This window comes from Stenella coeruleoalba, assembly GCF_951394435.1.
Source record: "Stenella coeruleoalba genome assembly, chromosome: 6".
NCBI classification, from domain to species: Eukaryota; Metazoa; Chordata; class Mammalia; order Artiodactyla; family Delphinidae; genus Stenella; species Stenella coeruleoalba.
In genome coordinates, this window is record NC_137151.1 from 34,821,015 (window position 1) to 34,842,034 (window position 21,020).

The window sequence follows — 21,020 nt, forward strand, 5'->3', positions numbered from 1 at the left end:
GCAGAGGACCGGAGTAAATCGTAAATTCTTTTCTGCTGCCTTAGAACTCATTTAGTCATGTGCATTTTGCTCGTATTCATCTATTGACTTTTCTCGGATTTTTTTTTTCCTGTAAACCCTTACTCTATGTAACATAACTTCTTTTAATTCTGTTTTTAGTTGCGAGTAACAGAAATCCTCTTGATTAAAGAAGTGAGTAAATAGAGAAGACAGAACCAACATGTAAAAGCTCTCTTAGGCAGTAATGCCGTGTGCATTTGTTCATGCATCTGTACCATTTTCTTCTCTGTAAGAAACAGAAGATCATTTTTCTTTTTTTTTAATTTTCATTTTGTTGTTGTTACTGCTGATTTTTAATGTTGGATAATCCAGGGTCAAAATTCCCAAGAATATAGTGCTTCTTATCTCAAGAACTTTGGCCTCAAAATGGGAGACAACACCCTGGTACTGTAGATTCTCATTTCTGTTGGTCTACAAGGAAGTTTTTTTCGGATGTTAGAATGAAATGGTGGCTTTTTTTCATATGTGAAGCATACTCATCTAGGTATTAAGGACTTTGTTTTATGTTTGATACCAAACTGGCTCCCTGGCATTGAGTATAAATGATAGATACCTGGACCTTGTACTGTTTGGGGTTGGTGTTAAACAAGTAGATTAGAAGGAGGTGGAAGGAAAGAAAACCTATCTGGCTTCGGTTCACAGGGACTTCAGCTGCTTTCCCAAGCCAAAGCCTGGTATCACAGACTAGAGCTACTCACCCCAGTGAGTTCCCTGTTCGCGTGATTGATGATCTGGTGGTCAAGCTGAACATACATATTAGAACCTTGCCCACTTTTCTTCATTTCTGCTTCATTGCCTTACCCTAGATTAGGCAAGTAGGAGTCTGTGCTAGTAAACTGGGGGTGTACTATGAAGTACAGTGCTGAAAAGACTCAGTAGAGAGGTGGTTGTACTCTGACTCAGTGGGCATTTGAAACATTCTCCTTAGTAAGTTTGGAACTTTGCTGAGCACAGCCACTTAAAATTCCTCAGGACTTTGTGGGGTTTTTTTTCCCCCTAACCTTGGCTAAAGTGTAATATGTTATCGAATACCAAAGAAGTATATTTTATTTTGCTACTGTCTAAGAATTTACCTATAAATTCAATTTAGCTCAATTAACACAGAAATTGTGGCTATTTGCTCACTTAAAGGACATGCCAACCCACAGAAGGATTTTAGAGAATCTTCTGCAAGTGTGCTTTTGGGAGGAATCAGTACTTCTTTACTTGAAACCAACTTTGATTTCCTCGTTTTCCATTCTTTGTGCAGTTAGTTTCTCTGTGGTTTAGGATTATGAACTAAGAAGCAATCTTTTGTTTCAGTATGAAATTTAATACAAATCTTTCTTGTGTATTCAGCGGCCACTGCAGTCATTTGGACAGACAGGAAAAAGGTCTAAGGTATAGTAAATATTTTGTGCTGGCATGCCAAGGGCCTTCATGCTTGATGAATCTTTGTTTTCATAGAGCACTGCATTCAGTTTAGTTTTGTCATATTTTCTTTGGGGCAGAAAGCTTGTTTTGTTTTATTTGGGTTTTTTGTCTTGCCTAGTCGCTTTTGTGCACTGCTTTTATATCTTTAATGGTTCTTCATCTGTAGAGAAAATGGCTTTCTCATCATTCTTTGGGTTTTGAGATTGGAGTTATTCCCATTCTTGCTATTGCTATTATTTTCAAAACTGCAGTTATTGTTTTCCCTCATAACAAAAGGTTTTAATGGTATTTAATGATATATTTAATTTGCACATTTCACCTACGTCTGTACATGGCAGAAACTATTATAAAGAAACTTAAGAAACTCTAGGGGGCTTTTGGATATGCCCTAGATTTATGGAATGTAGTGTTAATTTTAAATACTTTTCTTTAGTCAAGCTCAAAGTTAAAGCTAGTTCGGAGCCTTGCAGTGTGTGAAGAATCTCCACCACCCCCTACAGCAGAGATATCACAGGAGAACCAGGTAAAAAAAAAAAAAAGCAATAAGCAAAATAAAAAAGGAAAAAAATTAATTATTTAAAGTTGTGGAAAAACCTACTTCCTGGAGAAAATTTTTTCATGATGTTAAATAAAATTTGGATGTGCATGTACGTGTGTTATATATGTTTTTACTAAGTGAAACTACTAAGTCTAAGGCTTAGTGCAATGATTTCTCACTGGAAAAACTTAGAGATCATATAATTAACTGAGAATATGGCTTTAAGGGAAATTATAAGTTGTTATGGAAAAGTTATATTAAAGTACTACTTCCAGTTAATGTGATTGTGATGAAATTTGCCCTTGAATTTGCCCAAATTTGATTTTGGCTTTTAGAAATTTGTCAAACACCTCTTGAGTGTGAAGAGGAGACTACCTAAGACTTCTGCTTACATATGATTTTACTTAACCTGAATGCATGGTGAAGTCTGTTTTCATATTAGCATGGCTCTAATAGTTGTCTAATATTTCTAATTCCTCTTCTATGTTTGCCAAGTATAGAACTACCAAGACTCAAGCAAATAGTTTGGTTTTTTGCTTTTTATATTCTTTTTAATGCTATGACTTTACTTTTCTGTTAATCTCAGTTATGGATTGATCTTTGTCTTATTCTACATTTGGACATTTACATATAATTATTTTTGGACTCTCTACCAGTGTTTATCAATGTGATAACTTTGGCTCTTTGTGGCTTGTTCTACTTTTTAAGAGTTTGAATAACCTAAAATCCCTCTGTATTCCAACAATTAGTTTCCAAAGAATTGAGGCAATTTTGTGGTTAAGACACATGACTGAATAAAGGAAAAGAGAAAAAAAGCCATGACAGGTTGTATGTCTTTTTTTTTTTTAATGCTAATTGTACGTTTGTTAATTCAAGCAAAGACAGTTATGCTTTGCCTTGATTTAGAAGATGATGTGGTCAAAAGCCTACTATAGATACTGAAGATAGTTGTCACATATTTAGAATGTGTTCTGTTTTTAAAAGCACTACAACTCTGTCTCTGAATTATAACAAAAGGACTTTTTTGATAGATTATTTATTGTCAATGCACTTAATATCAGTTTCCTTTGAAATTCGTTCAAGTGTCAAGCAACATAGGGTTCAAAATTTACTTTTGATTTTTAAAAGTTCTTGTGTACATTCAGAGTAAAGAATGCACCTGTTCGGGGTGGAGCAGTTGGCAATGTAATGTTTTTTGAAAATTAATTTCTTTGTTTTGTTGACCAAAATGTTACACCATCTTAGCCTCTTGGAATAATTAGTCCAAGGAGATAGAGGAAATGAGAAGGGTCAGGCATTCATAAGACTGTTAGTCCAGAAAAGGTGCCTTTTTTGAGAAAAACTGTAACAGACATGATCTTTGGTTTTATTTGGTACATTTCACCTATCTGAAAAATTATTGTGGGAGGCAGAAGGGGGGAGAGGGTTCTTATAGTACTGCATAGATTTGTCTAGTGAAAATTTATGAGAAAAAATTAATATAAGGAGTATATGTTGTATATTAACGTATATATTGTTCAAAACAGCTGAGTTACAGCATTTGGATAATGAATAAGATGGTTATGCCAGAGTTCAGTTATTCCACGTAATATAGTCTTTCTCAATTTCTCTTGGATACAGTTAACTTTTTCTTTTGGGATAATAACCTATTATTACCCTCTCTGAACAAAAGATATTCTTTTTAATAGAAAGTCTTTTTCCCAGTCTTGAGTTAACTAAATTGCATCTGACTGGGAATTGGAAAATAAGTTATTTCTTGTAAAATGTACTAGTACCAAATCCTTGACGGCAGAGATACTTTCCAACTAATAATGCTTGCTTCAGAATGTGATTTTTGAGGAATTAATCTGGAATAAAACTCATTGTTCCAAAGGTTGAGAGGCAATTAAAAGAGAGATGTCATTTGTGTCAGATGACAGCTAATGAGAGGGAAGTGACCTCAATAAATGATGTCAATTACAAAGTGAAGAGTAAAGGAATTACAGCTACCTATGGAGATATTGCTCTCATTTGAGTTATTTATAGTCAGGAGAGTTCGTGTATAAGGACTTCGGCATTTAAAATATGTCTTGTTTATTTGCTACTGAAAACAAGGGCTCAGTACCAACTGAAGACAAGCCTCAGTACATTATGCATACTGGATTTTTAAATACAATTCATCTTGATAAATAGTTTAATATCTGTAATTAAAATATGTGACTTTAGAAAGAGAATTTGGAAATGAAATATGATAGTCATTATAAGTGCCTTTTAGTGAAGTTGTAAATGTGAAATCTTTTCTTCCAACCTGGATTTTATGGATTATCCTTGAGTAACAGCAATAGAGAAGCTGTAAGTCAGGAGAACTTCTAAATATTCTACTTCTGAAGCATAGTTCTGGGATTCATTTTTAAATATCTATTTTACAGTTAAAAAAGAATGAGGAAAGTGGATTAGAAAATGAGTCATAATGAGAAAAATGACTGGTTGATGAACGTATGACATTGATTAACGTATGAGATTTGGTAAACAAGACAAAGGAGGGCTTAAAGCAGGTGTTCATCGTTTTAGTGGAAATTGCCAGTGCATAGCTTTTGTTCTATATCCTGAGCACAACTTTGAACTGGGATGGAATGGGAAGCAGAGTTGAAAAAAGATGAAAATAGCAGTCAGCAACACCATAGGAAAAAATATGTATGTATTTGATCTGAAATTCTTCTGCCAAATACTATTTTGAAAAAAATTATGTGGGGAGAAAATGGGTAATAGAAATCCTGGTGGCTGCAAGTTTAAGATTCCTGAAATTTATATCTTCTTCAATACTGACTTATTGCGCCTACCGTCACCACCAACCCTCACCTAGAAAAGCAAAGTAATTGATTAATATTTTTCATCTCTAAAGAACAACTGTATACAGTAATTTAGCTTGCATATAGGCTGTACCTTTATCTTTAGTAGAAATGGTCTGGAAGTTAGTCTGCCTTTCTTTATAAGTTTGCCTGAATAAACAGAGCTATGTGATTTTTATCTATTTGAGCTATATGAATTAATTTCCAGTAATTCCTTTGGGTTCTGAAATTGCATGTAATGACATTGTTTCAAAAATAAAATGTAGACGTAGTTCTCCTTTTCAGTCTTAGAGAATATGGTTACTTTACAAGTAAATATTACATATCACTAAGGAAAACAATCTTGTTTGAAATCTTTCTAAAACAACTTTGTGGTGATTGAAGGAGGAACAGTGATAGTAGGCTCAAATAGGAAATAAGCAAAGTGGGGGATTTGGTTTTGGAAAGTTTTTATTTACAGTTTTATATGGCAAGAAAATGAAGAAATATGATTATAATGGACACTCAAAGTATTTTTTGATAAGTGTTGACCTGACTCATATGTTCCTATTGTCATGATTGATGATAATTGTCATACTTTGCTTGACTGTGGCATCTCCACTGCAAAAAAAAAATAGGTTAAAAAGACCTGTTCTGTCCTCCAAGGGTTTTACAAGTAGATTCATTTAAACTATTCTTAAAAAAACATTTATTTTCTCTAAGATAATTTTCAGGATATGTTTCAATTGATAAATTCAACTCAAAGCCTTAATTTTAACATTTTTTTATCAAGAGTTGATTAAAACGGTAAAAATATTTTAAGTTGTATTCTAGTTTGAAGAATCTAATTGGATAAAATAAAAATCTTTTTCTCCATACAATTTTGTATTACTCAAAAAAATACAAATGTGAGGTATTAACTGAATCACTTTATATTTTCACTTAATAACTGATTTTACCTTCCAACAGGAGAAAATTCAGATCCAGTTAACACAATCATTTGAAAAAGAGGAGAAGCCCTCAAAAGATGAAGCAGAAAAAGAAAAAGCCAGTGATAAGTTGCCCAGAAAAATGTTATCAAGAGGTTTGCAATTTATTTCTGTGTTTTTTTAAACAAAATTTTAGTTTTACTGTCGATAATTCCATCCTTTACCCCTTGAATAATTTTACATAGTGTATTTCTATTAAAAATGATCTCGAACAGACCGAAGGGATGATACTGTTCTGTGCAAAATGGCATAAGGCAGTTCTGCTGAACATCAGTAAGATGCTTTAGCCAAAAAACTGCAACACATGCAAAAGTCACCAAGGAAGATAACTGTCATGATCACTTATTGGTCTGTCTCTTGTATTGAAATAATGGAATCACTATAATTTGAATACTGATTCCACTAAAAATATTATTTTTTTTTAATTCCTTATGATACAGAGAGCTGATGCCAAAATGTTCAGTATCCAGTAAGAATATTCTTGGAAACCTAGAATGTTTATCTTTTATAATAAATTTTAAGGGACTTCATCATATATCATTACAAGTCTATAAAAATGCTTTTTTAATTTATAGACCCAGTTATGTTGACCAGTTTTATAAACAGCATAAGGCTATTACATTTAAGGGGAAGAAATAAACATGAATGTTTGTAAAGAAACATTTTGAAAGCGAGCTTTTTGTGATAGACCCGATCAAATCTAATTAAATATTCTTTCAGAGCTACAGTTCCTGCCTATCTCCAAATTATTGCCTGCACTTATATTTGTAACTGAACTAAACAGACTCAATTTGCTTCAAACGTAGTTAATTGTCTAAATCATTCTGATTTTTTGCTTGAGACATTTTTGAATATGAGGACTGTGGTGAGTATATAAAAGGATCTTTAAGAATTCAGAACAAATTAAACTGGCACATTTGAGAGATAAATTTTTTTAAGAATGTACATAGACATACAGTTACGTAAATCCATGTCATGCTCATTATATGGGAGTAGCAAAATTGTGGTCATCTGAATTCATCATAAATTCCATTTTCCTACTTTGTCAGTTTTTTTTCAATGTGGGGCATCTCATTTTATTTTAATATACATCATGTGTAAAGGGAAAGGGATTTGTTTCAAACAACTTTATACTGGGTTTTTGTGTTGTTGTTTTTTAGATTCCAGTCAAGAATACACTGATTCAACTGGCATAGATCTACATGAATTTTTAGTAAATACATTAAAAAACAATCCCAGGTAAAAATTAAATTTATAAGGTTTACATTGCTTCTAGAGTACCATAATTTTGTTATATATGTTTTCATTACTGAGTTAGAATAAGATTAAAATATTTAAAGTACACCAGAAACATTTTAGTTTCTTAGGGCTAAGATGTTGTTGGCCTCTATATGCACATGTATAAATATCTTTTGGCATTATGTATATCACCATGATATAAAGATAATTCATACTCTTTAGGAATTTGGGAAAATACAGAATCACCAAGCTATTTTGACTCTTAATTGAGATGAAGAGTTATCATTAATCATGAAATAGGAGAGAGAGAAATATACCTCATGATAAAGCACTCAACCAGATAACTTAGTGTATTCACTTATAACAAGTTTTTGGACTTAATTGAATGCAGAATTTTTGTTTCTTCTTGCTTAGTTTATAAACCTCCAACCCAAAGATTTTTAAGGTGCTTATTTGAGTCACAAATTTAACTAATTGTGAAGTCCTTTGTTTTGCCGAGGTACTAGATAAATAGATTTAGCTTTTTGACAGGTCATCGACCCCAGTGAGACAGTCTCCCCACAGAGAGGTTTATCCACAAAATATCTGACCAACATGTTCATGGGGTAGAAGACTTGAAGGTTAAGAATGTTAGCTTCCCAGAGTGGTAGTAAAAATTTGTGAAATCTTCAGTTCATTGGATAGGTGCACATGAAAGAAAACAAACAACTCTCTTTAGTATCATTGAGCCTTATCTCATGTCTTGCTTCAAGATACACCTTTAATTTCATTCAGGATTTATTGTTTCAGTACCATCTTGATTTCCTATTTTACATTTAACATAAACCCCAAAAGGGGACCCACCAAATTGAAAAGTGGTCTCCCTGTAATATGGGCTGAAGATGTATAAGTGTGAGGTGAGGAAGAAGTCAGCCAACTCCGCAAACTTATTCCTCAGCGGTCCCAACTGAAAGGTGAATTCATTAGTCCATTGAACAGGCATTTCTTGGGTATATATCACGTGCTAAGCATTGTGCTAAACATTGTAGATATAAAGATGAACAAAACATAATCTCTGACCCTAAAATATTCACTGTCTGTGTGCTAGAAAAAAAAAACCCATGATATGTAATTAAAATAGAATAGATGTTGTAAAAGAAGTTTTTCAGTGTGCTTTAAAAGCACAGGGAGGGGATCCCAACCTCTGAAAGGATATGGGAAGGCTTCACTGAAAAGATAATGCCTGAGCTGAGTCTTGAATTCAGAGTGCTTTAAACTGGAACATGAGCGGCACAAGGGAGACAAGAGCATCGCCAGGGCACGGTCATACGAGAGAGAGGTGGCATATCCAAGCAAAGACGAGATTGTACACTCTGGCTCTATCAGGGAGGCATGTGGCAAGTGATTGTAGAAAATGAGGCGGAGGGCGTTGTTGAGGAATGAAAGCAGGTTATGCAGTTGTCCTCAACCTAGGATAGTACCAACACACTGGGGTGGTGAATGAGTAAGGAATGCTACTGGTAAGCTAGGGATGCAATGATCGACGAAAAATAGCCTTACTTGAGATGCCAGTAGTTCATCGTTTGAGAAATACTGAGTATGGCATGCTACGTTGAGGAGTCATGACAGAATTTTCAAAAGGGTGAATTTTCAAAAGGGTGATGCTATAATGAGATTTATGTTTTAGAAAGATTACTTTGTCAGTGAGGGGCCAAGATCATAAGCAAGGACTGTGGGTTGACGAACACAGAGAAGAATAGAGAGGAAGGGACACATTCGAAAGACATCTAAGAAGTACCGTGGCAGGACTTGGTAATTATTTGGATATGGAAGAGTAGTGGCACGTTGGAGCAGAACAGAACAGCTGCTAGATTTCTGGCTGGACTGACAGCTAGTTCCATTAACAGGGGAAGTAAATAAGGGCAAGCCTGAATGGAGTAAGGTATGTTCTGTTATAAATAAGTATAGTTTGAGGTGCCTGATGGAAAGCCACAGTGAGATGAAGTGTGTCAGCAGTTAAAAGGCTCTGGTTTTCAGGTAAATGAGCCTGGCTGCTGTTATCGGCAGCCATCAGTCTTCAGTAGAAGTGACTCTTGCTTTGTTCTGTGGAAAGGCAACGTGTTAAGGGTAGATGTGAAGGAAGAGACCATGGGTGTTAAAGATTGCAAAAGAATCATGAGAACGCTTGTCTTAGAAGTCAGCCAATCAGCAACAGTATCATGAAAGGTAAAATGAAACAATCCATTAGATTGAGGAACTAGGAAGTTGTTGGCTATTTTAACAAACCATTTCATTTGCGGTAGGATGGTGGAAACTAGAACTCAATAGATTAAGGAATAGGAGCATGGTAGAAAATACATAGCTAGTTTGTGTAAAATAAGATGGGATCTTAAACAGGCAGAATTTTTCTTTCTTCTGAACCTGTAGGAGAAACATCAATAAGGACAAATATAGAAATCTATATTTATACATTACAAAATATTTTTCTTTTGTGCAATTCTCTTGTTTTCCTCTATAAATGAAAAAGTTTTAAAGTTATCTGCATATGTGGTTTTTTTTTTTTTTTTTTTTTTTTTTTTTTTGCGGTACACGGGCCTCGCACTGCTGTGGCCTACTCCCGTTGCGGAGCACAGGCTCCGGATGCGCAGGCCCAGCGGCCATGGCCCACGGGCCCAGCCGCCCTGCGGCACATGGGATCCTCCCGGACCAGGGCACGAACCCACGTCGCCTGCATCGGCAGGCGGACTCTCAACCACTGTGCCACCAGGGAAGCCCCATATGTGTTTTTAAAGTGTACAATTTAATGGTTTTTAGTATATTCACAGATACGTGCAACCATCACTACAATCAATTTTAGGACTTTTTCATCACCCCAGAAAGAAACCCTGAACGCTTTTGCTATCACCTCTCTATGCCCTGAACCCTAATCTAGTTTGTCTCTACAGACTTCCTTGTTTTGGATATCTCATGTGAATGAAATCATATGTATGTGGTCTTTTGTGATTGGCTTCATTCACTTAGCATAATATTTTCAAGGTTCATCCATGTTGTGTAGCATGTATTACAACTTTAATCCTTCTGTGTATGCATTTTTATTTGAATAAATATATAGGTGAATCATTCATGTAATGGCTAATGAATAAGTTATTAGTAATGTCAGTGTGGATTAGAAAGTTGTAGCTAATGTTAAATTTTGTGAGAAACAAAATTTGCCTAAGTGATAGCTCAGTGTTCTCTCAATGAAACACACAATTAATTGCCAGATATACGTGGCACAAAATTAGTAATAAGTCTGGCAAATTTCCATTAGAGCTTTCAAGATTGTTCCTCAGAGATTTCTAAATGTTAAGCAGATTTACTTTTAGTGATACTAAAATTTAGCTAATGTTTTATTTCAAATTTTTTCTTCAGATCATTAATCTTTTATCTTGTTCTCATCCCGATGAATAAACTTAACCTCAGGTGTTAAATAACAGTTTATCTGGAATTCCTGTTTCAAGAAATATTATCGGAAACTATAATAATACTCATTACTAGTTTAGAACCCGGGAACCTGAAGTTGTCCAAGATAGAGTTTACACTCACTCACATGGTTTTTATACCTGTTTTTGTATTGATTTTATACCCGTTTTGTGTAAATTCCACAGTGTACTAAAGAAACATGGACAATATAGGCAACTATATTACATCGCTAATGGAGGGGAGCAGCCCCATGGATAAATCCTGAGAATGGATATTGTAAAAGTAAACTGTATTGTTCTGGGGAATATCGTACAATTGTTCTGTGTTTGAAATATTTCCTAAAATTACTTTTACTGGAGGTAATGTCTGAATCATCTTATTTCTTGCCTGTTGCAGATATTTGACCCAGGTCATGTGGAACATTGGGAAGGGTGTGGTCAGATGGAAGCATTGTTGTTTTCTTCTTTTTTATTTGCCACTTGTATACCAGCTGCACACACTTTCTCTAAAGTCAGTTCTGGTATAATCACTAGAGCACTGGTAACTAAAAGATTCTTGCCCCTTCATTTTCACTTTAGATAGTAGTTTATTGGTCAGTTTGATTGAGATCTTTGTTTTTATTATTTCTTTAATAAATAGACAGCATTTATTGGTCTATTTTTAAACGTTATATGATAAGTTCAATGCATGCCTACTTTTAGGTTCATGCGCTAATAAACCTTATGCCTTAAGAAAAGGAATTTGTGGATCTGTTAGTTTGATGTATGTAATGCTTCTATAAAGGATTATTAATTTTCAACTTATGGCCATTACCAAAATATCTAACCTTGATTACAGATTTGAAAATTTGGAAACTTAGACCAAGCTGTAGATATATCATGTACATATACATACATAGTATCATATACATACATACATGTATCATATACATACATAGCTATATGATACAGGCAGGAAGTGTAAATCTTGAGAACTTAGGAAAGCTATTTTCCTAACAAGTTCTACTTTTTACTAACTGAAAATTTCGTAAACTAAGTACGGGAACTTATTTAAATAAATGGCCCAGGTAATAATAGAAAATCCTCTGCAATCCATAGATCTACATGCGAAAGGAAAAAAAAATAAAAACCTGAATTTGTATCAATAGCTAGTAAAATCGTTAGATTTTGTTTACTTTCATGGAGACAACAGAAATTTGTTTTCAATGCCAGTTCATTCACTGAAGAACATTTCACATATCTTAGGCCTGCTGTTGAGCTCAAACAGAGGAAACAAATTTAAATGCACTGTTTCATGAATGCTGAATAAGTTGCCTGCCTCAGATTCCTTTTTTTTCCCCTGCAACAAGTATATAAAATACATTAGGAAAGTTACTGAAAATTATATCATCTCAAGACAAATTGACCCCCAAAAAATTAGAAGAAAAGAGGGTCTTATAGTTAAGTAAATAAGTCCTTTTTTGGGGGAAACCTTATGAAGTAAAAATTTCCCATCCTCCCCCAACATTTTAAGGAAAAAAATATTAAAAGACATGGATGAAATAATCTGAATAATTTATTCCACACAATTACATTTGTTGAGCTCCTCTCTATAGTCCAAATAACTATATAATGGTAATTGTGATAAACGCTATTAAAGGTATGAAAGAAACAGGTTCTAAGAAAGAATATAAGAAGCTGTCCTAGGCAAAGGAAACAGCTTGTTCAAGGAACCAGCTTGGCAATTACAGGAGTAAGCTAAAATGATAAGAGTTTTGTGAGTAAGGGGCAGGAAAAGAAGCTAAAGAGGTAGATGAAGACCAGATCATGCCCACCTTGTAGGCCACATTACAGGTGTTCAGTTATAACCTATGAGCAGTGAGAAACCTGTGATAAATATTTAACCAAGGCCATGACTTGTGTTCACATGTGTGTTTCTAAAAGATTGTTATGGATGCTCCAGGTAGAACAGATTAGGAGGGAACAAGGGAGGATACAGAGAGATAATACACTACTATTACAGTAGTCAAGTCAGAGATCCTGATTGCTTGGATCCAGGGTAGTGGCAGTAGAAATAGAAGAAAAATAGATTGAAGATAGATAAATTTTGCAATAGTAATTAACTGCATAGGAGGATTTTTAAAAGCACAGTAATGGGCCAAAAATGCTTCTAGTACAATATGCCAAGTGAAAGGTAGTGCCACGCTGATAATGCAGAATACTGAAGGAGAAACAGGTTTAGGGGCAGAATTGAATGTTGCTAGAATTTGAGTTAAAATGTAATCGTGTTTTCAGCTTTGGGTTTGAAATCACCACATAGGCATGTTATTCTCTTGATTTTTTTCAACTGATATAAAAATATGTATGGTTAATATTACTCAGTTTTTTATAAGACTTCTTCCACAATATAGAGAAAAGATCAAACTCAGAGCTGATGTATAGACTTTCGGGCAACTTAAGCAAGGGCACTGTTTCCTTTTAAAATTTGAGAGGGATCTACTATATAGTGTTTATTTGGGAGGGAAACATTAACCTCTTGGCCTAGTTTTCTTGATCTATAAAATTTTAGAAACAGAACTGAATGATTTGTAAAGCTACTTCTAGCTTTAAGGTTCTTTGAGGGGTTTTTTTTGTTTCTGTTTTGTTTTGTTTTTCCCACATGCGCATGACATTTACAGTGAGCACAGGAATACTCTCTTGAGCCATGTTCTTGGTGTGTGGGCAGGGAGGTCCTTTGAAAGGGAGTGGTACCAGTAACTTATTTTGTAAGTGTGCTAAATAGGACCCTAGTGGTCTAAAGGAGCACGTGCAGGTGTTCCCTAGCGTCCCTATTTATTTTACATGTTGGAGGTCTTTGGTTCATTTTGATTCTTTGTGGGAAAAATTCCCAAAGTCTTAGAAATATATAATAGTGATTTTCAGAATGATTTGAAAAGTCCTCTCCTTCTGAATTAGAGTTAGTAATATAGTTCATACTTCTCTGCTATAGTTCCATTTATAAACTAGCACTGGATTCCCATAGGAGTATTCCTGTTGTTACTGGCATTGCATGTTCTTTAGAGTACTGTTTCTATGGAGTTCAGAATAACAAAGTCATGAGCCTGACTAAAGATGTCTGTTTTCCTGCTACCTCTTAGCTTTATTGAGTAGGGAAGTAAGGACTAATATGCTGTTATAATCCATACATTTGCAGAACAGAATCTAATATAGTAATATTTAGCAGATCAAGATATATCTGTTTTAAGAATGGCCACATGATGGTAATTGTTGAAATTGGATGATAGTCTCTCTACAATTGTGTATGTGTGAAATTTTCCATAAAATTTTTAAAAGTCATCTTTTAAAATATTACTATTTTTTAGAAAGCATGTAAACATTCTAGCATCAAGCTTGTGATGTTCTTCAGTATACAGGTTTTACCCCCCCCCCAAAAAATAGCCCTGTAAATTCAACATTTATGGTATGATTAGGTCAGTGTTAAATTTTATATATAAGAGTTTTCATATTTTGTTTCAGGGACAGAATGATGCTGTTGAAATTGGAACAAGAAATTTTAGATTTCATTGGTAATAATGAGTAAGTCCTAACCTTTAACAAGAAAATAAATTGTCATCACAGTTCTTTAAGATTTACTAAATTAGTTTTTCTTCTACTTTTAGGTCTCCACGTAAAAAATTCCCCCCAATGACATCTTACCATAGGATGCTATTACACAGAGTCGCTGCTTACTTTGGATTAGACCACAATGTTGATCAGAGTGGGAAGTCTGTCATAGTAAACAAAACTAGCAATACAAGAATGTAAGTATCAAGAAATGTAGTTATATATTATCTATGTGTTTGATACTACTTTATCTTTCTGTAGCACCTTTTATCTCAGGTTTTCCACATGTTTTAGCAGCCTAATTCAGCTTCGTGACAACCGTATGTGACGGGACCAAAAAGTAGATTTAACTCACAAGGTGTAAAATGCACCAGTCTGGACTGAAATAAGACAGATGAATGAGGATGGGTTTTAAAAAACCCTCAAAGGTCATAATATCAGTAATGTTTTATAATCATTCTCTTGCGGATTTTTGAATTAATATAATTTAGTTACCTGTGGCCAACCTCAGGCAAATTTTAAAAAAAGAGAGCAAACTTTAACACCCTTACATTTAATTAATTTTCTATCAGTTTACTGTCTTTTCCACCTTTGTTTTTGCTCCGTTTCTTCCACAAATCTCAGGACGGTGAGACTTACTGGTTAATCCAGTATCATCCATAATGTTTTGTACCCTTCTGGGCTATGTGTAATTGACTGAGGAAGAAATTTTAAGGAGTTAAGAGGAATCATTTGCTTTAAAAAGTGATACCTGTACAGTATGGTGAAATAGATAATCAGTGCTGATATGTGGGAGCAAAAGGCCCAATGCAGAGGCCTATTTGTGAAGCTAACGCAGTTGAGTTCAGCTAACATTATACTTCGCGGTGGTTTCCTATCAAAAGAATTTTCTATATTAATTTCATATGTGGCGGCAGTGGATCTGTGATAATGAGCAGCAGACAGCTTCAGATGCCATAAATAATGCTTTTCAGTTCATTGTTTTTCTTCCTTCCTTGAAGCTAGACTTCTCAGGGTTCTGTCTATTATGAACCCTTCAGTTTGCACGGTTTATAAATAAATGAATAAATAAATTCATTAATTTCCTTTTTGTTATAATGGGCTTTACCCTTGTAGCTGTCATATTGTTTGCTTGACTAAGTTGGTTTTCTTCCATTTCAAATAGTATTTTGTCAACTAAATAGGTATATTGGTGGAAGCTAGTATTTTTAAATGATTGTTACTACAACTAAAATTAAATTAATGAAGACAAATGTCTTTGAAAAGGATCCCATATTTTCAGGGGCATTAAATTTTACCTGCAAATGGGAATCTGATTTAATTTTCCTATGCCTGTCTTTCAGTCTTTTGAAAATATCCTCATCTTTCAGCTTTTTCCTAGTTAGTTGTATCATGGCTAAAGTTGGATAGTAACCATAACCTACGAGCTGGACTTAAGGTGAACAGAACTCTACTTCATTTAACCAGTACCTTTCAACATTACTCAGAGCTGCTGGATGCCCAAGCATGTGTACATTAGCAGGCATTTTGACTAACATTTCGACTGGTGACTCTCTAAGGTTTTCAATACAGTGTAACCTCAGTTATTTGAATGCTGCGAGTGATGTCAAGGTTCTCTTTATCCAGATCATGAAAAGTTTAGCTAAACGCAGATGTTTATGATGTACTTAAAGAAGAATGGATCAATAGCGTAATTATTACTAAACATTTCAGATCATTGACGTTACACTGTATTCTTATTTTATTTCTTCTGGAATATGAAGAAGGATGTAAATCAGAAAACCTTAGAGATCTGCTCCACAATGAATAAAAACAAACTTGCCTTTTCCTCATAGGCAGATTACCCGCTCCAGCCTTGAACCAGTGGTGTTGTGGATGTCAACAACCCGGTGTCCACTGGGCTGTCTCATTGGAGCGGGAAGTTGGCGATTGCAGGGCAGTAAATTCAGGCATCTATAAAAGACAGAGGTAAGACAGTCTTAAGGTTAGCTGAAATGCCTGCTAATGCTGTTTGGTGTGGGGATCCAGCTGCTCTTAGAAAAGTTGCCAGGCTCTTGGTTAAATCTTATAGTTCATATTGGTATAACCATCTCTTTTTTCACCCAAGTACAAATTCTTTCAATAAGAAAATGTGATTTTGAACAGCTACAGAAATAGTTGATATAAGTAAATGGGGCAATCATGGACAAATAAATAACAACATACTGCCATTGTCAGAACTAAATAGATAATCCTTCAAATTCCTAAAGAAAGCAATCTTTTTCTTATCAGTTTGGTCATGAAATCTTTTTACTCTTTTATTTTTCTCTTTAGTTCTCTGTATCGCTTTATGTGGAGATGTGCTCTGTTTCACTTATCTATGTATATTTTAAAATAGAGATTTCTTCAGCTTACTTACATAATTCTCATTTTATTTATTTTATTTTATTTTTATTTTTTTCGGTACACGGGCCTCTCACTGTTGTGGCCTCTCCTGTTGCGGAGCACAGGCTCCGGATGCGCAGGCTCAGCAGCCATGGCTCACGGGCCCAGCCGCTCCGCGACATGTGGGATCTTCCCGGACCGGGGCACGAACCCGTGTCCCCTGCATCGGCAGGTGGACTCTCAACCACTGTGCCACCTGGGAAGCCCCATAATTCTCATTTTAAAATCTTTTGCATCGGGCTTCCCTGGTGACGCGGTGGTTAAGAATCCACCTGCCGATGCAGGAGACATGAGTTCGAGCCCCGGTCCGGGAAGATCCCACATTGCCGCGGAGCAACTAAGTCCATGCGCCACAACTGGTGAGCCTGCGCTCTAGAGCCCGCGAGCCGCAACTACTGAAGCCCATTCGCCTAGAGCCCGTGCTCCACAACAAGAGAAGCCACCACACCACAGCTAAGAGTAGGCCCCGTTCACCACAACTAGAGAAAACCCGCATGCAGCAACGAAGACCCAATGCAGCCAAAAATAAATAAACAAAATAAATAAATTTATTTTTTTAAAAAATCTTTTGCATCATTTGACAGGAGGTAGATATAGTACTTTACTAAAAATTCACTAGGTTAAAACAAATATTCAGAAGTGTTAACTTGATTACTACATATTGAAATATCTGGTCAAGTTTGCTGAAAATGTCATTACTGAGGTTTAGTTGGTTTAGAAATTTATTTAGGGTATTCATAATATATTATGTGACTACATAATATATATTTAAAGTATATGTAAAAAATTGCTTAGGGGTTCAGTTAGCCTTTATTTCCTCTAAATATATTTTTTATATATCACATATTTCAGTTTTATAATAGGATGGTATTACATCTCAAGAGTGTTGAATGGATTAATTTGTTGAAGCTGAGAATACATTTCAGAAAGTGAAGTTTTATATAATTGTAATTTTCCAAGGGCAACAACCTTGTCTGTCTTCTGGATCTCAGCAGAACTTGCAACATTTCCATAGAGGAAAGACCGGCCAATCAGCCATAAAATATGTTGTTAAGAGTTCATAATCATTTCTTTAGGTTGTAACATTAACCTTCAAAAAGGAACTTCTCTTTTTAACCTATTTCAATTAATATAAAACAAAGATGTACCCTGCTGTAATTATGAATTCTTGGTAACTTGGTTGCATTTTGAAGTAGTCTCTTAAGCTTTATTAAATTCAGCCACAAAATATTTGATTAACACCAAACCAGGTACTATAGGAATGTAACATAAAATACTGTGCTATACTTTTTTCTTTGTCCCAGAATTGTTTCTTAGATTTAGAGGAGGCAATGCAAAGATGATATACAGGCTTTGAGTCTTACATACCAGGGCTCCAAGTATGGCTCAGTCATGTACTTGCCCTTTGACCTTGGACCCTTGCTTTAGCCATTTGAACCTCAGTTTTCTCAGTAATATAATAATAACAAACTTCTACTGAGTGTTTACTGTTTTAAGTGCTGGTCACCTATTAATTCATTTCATCTTCACAACAGCCATATGAAGTAGGTACACTGTAATTCCTATTTACAAGTGAGGAAACTAGGGGAAATAAAGGTTAATAAGTAACTTGTGTAAGTCCTAAAGCACAACTAAGTGTTAAAGCTGAGTATCTGAACCTTAGCAGTCAAATTCCAGAGCCCACAATGTATTTCATACAGCCTTTCAGTCATGACATGGGGTAGTTAATATTTTCTCATAAGATTGTTTTGAGGAGTAATTGAGATAACGTAAGTATCTATTAATGGCACTAGTGAGTGGTAACTTATATTTATCACCTTCTATAAAGCGTTATATTTAACTTTTCTGTAAATATTTTGTATTATCTCTTTTGTTCCCTTGGTTTTTGCTTTTTTTTTTTAGACCTGATCAGAAATTTAATGAACATATTAAGGATGATAAAGGTGAAGACTTTCAGAAACGATATATCCTCAAGAGAGATAACTCTAGCTTTGACAAAGATGATAACCAGGTAACCTAGCATGACTAGAGCATTTTTATAGGTGCTGGACTTATACCAGCAGACCATTTTCCCAAGATTAATTGTTCTCTTTTCTTCAGATGAGAATACGTTTGAAAGATGACAGAAGAAGCAAATCTATAGAAGAAAGAGAAGAAGAGTACCAGAGAGCTAGAGACCGAATATTTTCCCAAGATGTATGTTCTAACTTATATTTAGCTCTTCATGTGTAAATATATGCTAATTGCATTATAGGGGTCACTCCTCCCTCAATCTATTGATCACATATACTTCTAACTACATTTGTTACATATAAAGTCACCCCTTTAGAAATACTGCAGTCTGTCTTGTTCATGTTAATGATTTAGTAGTTTATAAAATACTACTTTGCACCAGTTGTATAAACTTTTCAAAAGTTGAAAGCAGATCGACTAAGGAGTAGTATATTAGACTGAGTATATAGTTTATGTAATATTTTTTTCTTCCAGACTTCTCACAGAGTTGAGATTTTTAGAACATTGGTCACTGTCTACAAAATCATGTACTCTAAATCCTACTTGTTAGTGGACTTTTCTTGATAAATAACTTGTTTCTTCTTTTAAAATACAGCTAATTGATTTTTCAGTTTAATATTTGTTTTCTACTTTATAAGTGATTATATGGAAGAGATCTTTGTTGTTGTTGTTGTTGTTGTTGTTGTTGTTTTTTGGCTGCTCTGTGCGGTGTGTGGGATCTTAGTTTCCTGACCCAGGATCCAACCCACACCCACCGCTTTGGGAGCTTAGAGTCTTAACCATTGGACCACCAGGGAAGTCCTGGAAGAGATCTTTTAAGTGGCTGATTACTTTACACATATATTTAAGGGAGAATCAGTTTGATTTTACCAATATCTGTTAAGCACCTGCTCTGTGCAGTACAGGGTACTAGTCAAGGATATAAGAATATATGTAGGGCTTCCCTGGTGGCGCAGTGGTTGAGAGTCCGCCTTCCAATGCAGGGGACGTGGGTTCGTGCCCCGGTCCGGGAAGATCCCACATGCCGCGGAGCAGCTGGGCCCGTGAGCCATGGCCCCGGAGCCTGTGCTCCACAACGGGAGAGGCCACAACAGTGAGAGGCCTGTGTACCACAAAAAAAAAAAAAAAAAAAAAAAAAGAATATATGTAATTTGTTTTAATACCACCAGAGATAGAAGTTAGCTCTGTATTAAAAAAAAAAAAAACGTAAATGACATTAAAATCTAGACTGTCAGTTAAAACTTTATAATATTCAACAAATCTTATTGATCATGTATAGTAGGTGCTGTGCTGGGCACTGGAGAACATATCCATGGACATTTACATTAATTTATCTCCCAAACAACCCTATATATGGTAGATACTATCACTGTTTTTATTTTATAGATAAGTAAACTGAGGCTCCAGGAAACTAAGGAAAACAGACAAGGATCATCCAGCTAGAAAATGCCAGAGTTGGGATTTCAGCCCATGTCTTCTGAACTCAGAGCCTAACCTAGATCTATTTCCTCTCTCTAGTTTGTAAGATGGATGAGGTCTTTACCCACGATGAGTATTCAGATAATGACAACATGGTGTGTGATTTGTATAGAAACGTGAAGGTAAAATAAGGAACACAGCAGAGAAGCACCACAAACCAGAATTGAGGAGTGAGAGGGAGAGTTAGCTTCCAAGAGAAGAACTGAAGGAGTGAAGTATTCCGTGTCCAGGGTCAACATCTGCAGCGAGCCAGAGATAAAGGAGAACTTGACACATGAGGAATTGAGAGATTCAGAGTACCTGGATTGTAGCCTAGGTGACAAGAATTGAGGGACGTTTCAATTGGAGAAATAAGCAGGAAGCAGGTGACTTGCTCCTGAAAGCTAGTTAAGGAGGTTGGGGCTTTTAGCTAGAGCAGGGGTCAGCAAACTTTTTCTATAATGGGACAGATAATGAGTATTTTAGGCTTTTCAAGCTATATAGTCTTTATTGCAACAACTCAAATCTGCCATTTTAATATGAAAGCATCCATAGACAAAACACAAATGAATGGGCATGGCTGTGTTCTGATGAATGTATATTTACAAAAACAGGTAGCTGACTGTAGTTTGTGGACCCCTGTGCTAGAACGAAGGGGGCTATTAAGGAGGGAACAGGCGTGATCAGATTGATATTTTAGAGAGATAGCTATGGCTTCTGCTGTTTAAATTGGATGAAAAGAGCAAAACTGGTAGCTGGAAAACTAGAAGACTGTTGTAATAATACAAGATGCAAAACAGATGGTTGCCTGAGTTAGGTTAATAGCACTGGAGGATTTTAGCTGTAAGCTACATTGAGGCGTAGCTGCTAGTTCACTGCTACAGCTACTGCCAAAGCACAGGTGATCAAAATATTTGTTGAGTGAAGGAGGTGGAATCTACAGACAGGTGTATACTTCGAATATGTAATAGTGAAAATGGGTTCACTTGTTAGATATTTGAATTTCAAGCTACTTTGTACAACAAAAATGAATGGCTTCAAAAATGTGTATCTGTTA

At 35.3% G+C, this 21,020-nt stretch overlaps 1 protein-coding gene across 8 annotated transcripts in view; it reads left to right on the top strand.

Annotated features, from left to right (window-relative positions):
• The window catches only part of R3HDM1 (R3H domain containing 1), a 118,745-nt gene that overhangs the window by 17,503 nt on the left and 80,222 nt on the right, over positions 1-21,020 (top strand). For 6 of the 8 annotated variants that reach the window (XM_079925243.1, XM_079925238.1, XM_079925239.1 and 3 more), the window contains exons 3-8: positions 5,788-5,902; positions 6,968-7,046; positions 13,982-14,041; positions 14,125-14,265; positions 18,395-18,503; positions 18,593-18,688. In XM_079925243.1, coding sequence (XP_079781369.1) covers positions 5,788-5,902; positions 6,968-7,046; positions 13,982-14,041; positions 14,125-14,265; positions 18,395-18,503; positions 18,593-18,688 — 600 coding nt within the window. Of the gene's footprint in view, positions 1-1,398; positions 1,441-1,906; positions 1,997-5,784; positions 5,903-6,967; positions 7,047-13,981; positions 14,042-14,124; positions 14,266-18,394; positions 18,504-18,592; positions 18,689-21,020 lie in introns of those variants that run through there. The other 2 variants (XM_079925245.1, XM_079925244.1) reach the window with 2 other exon arrangements.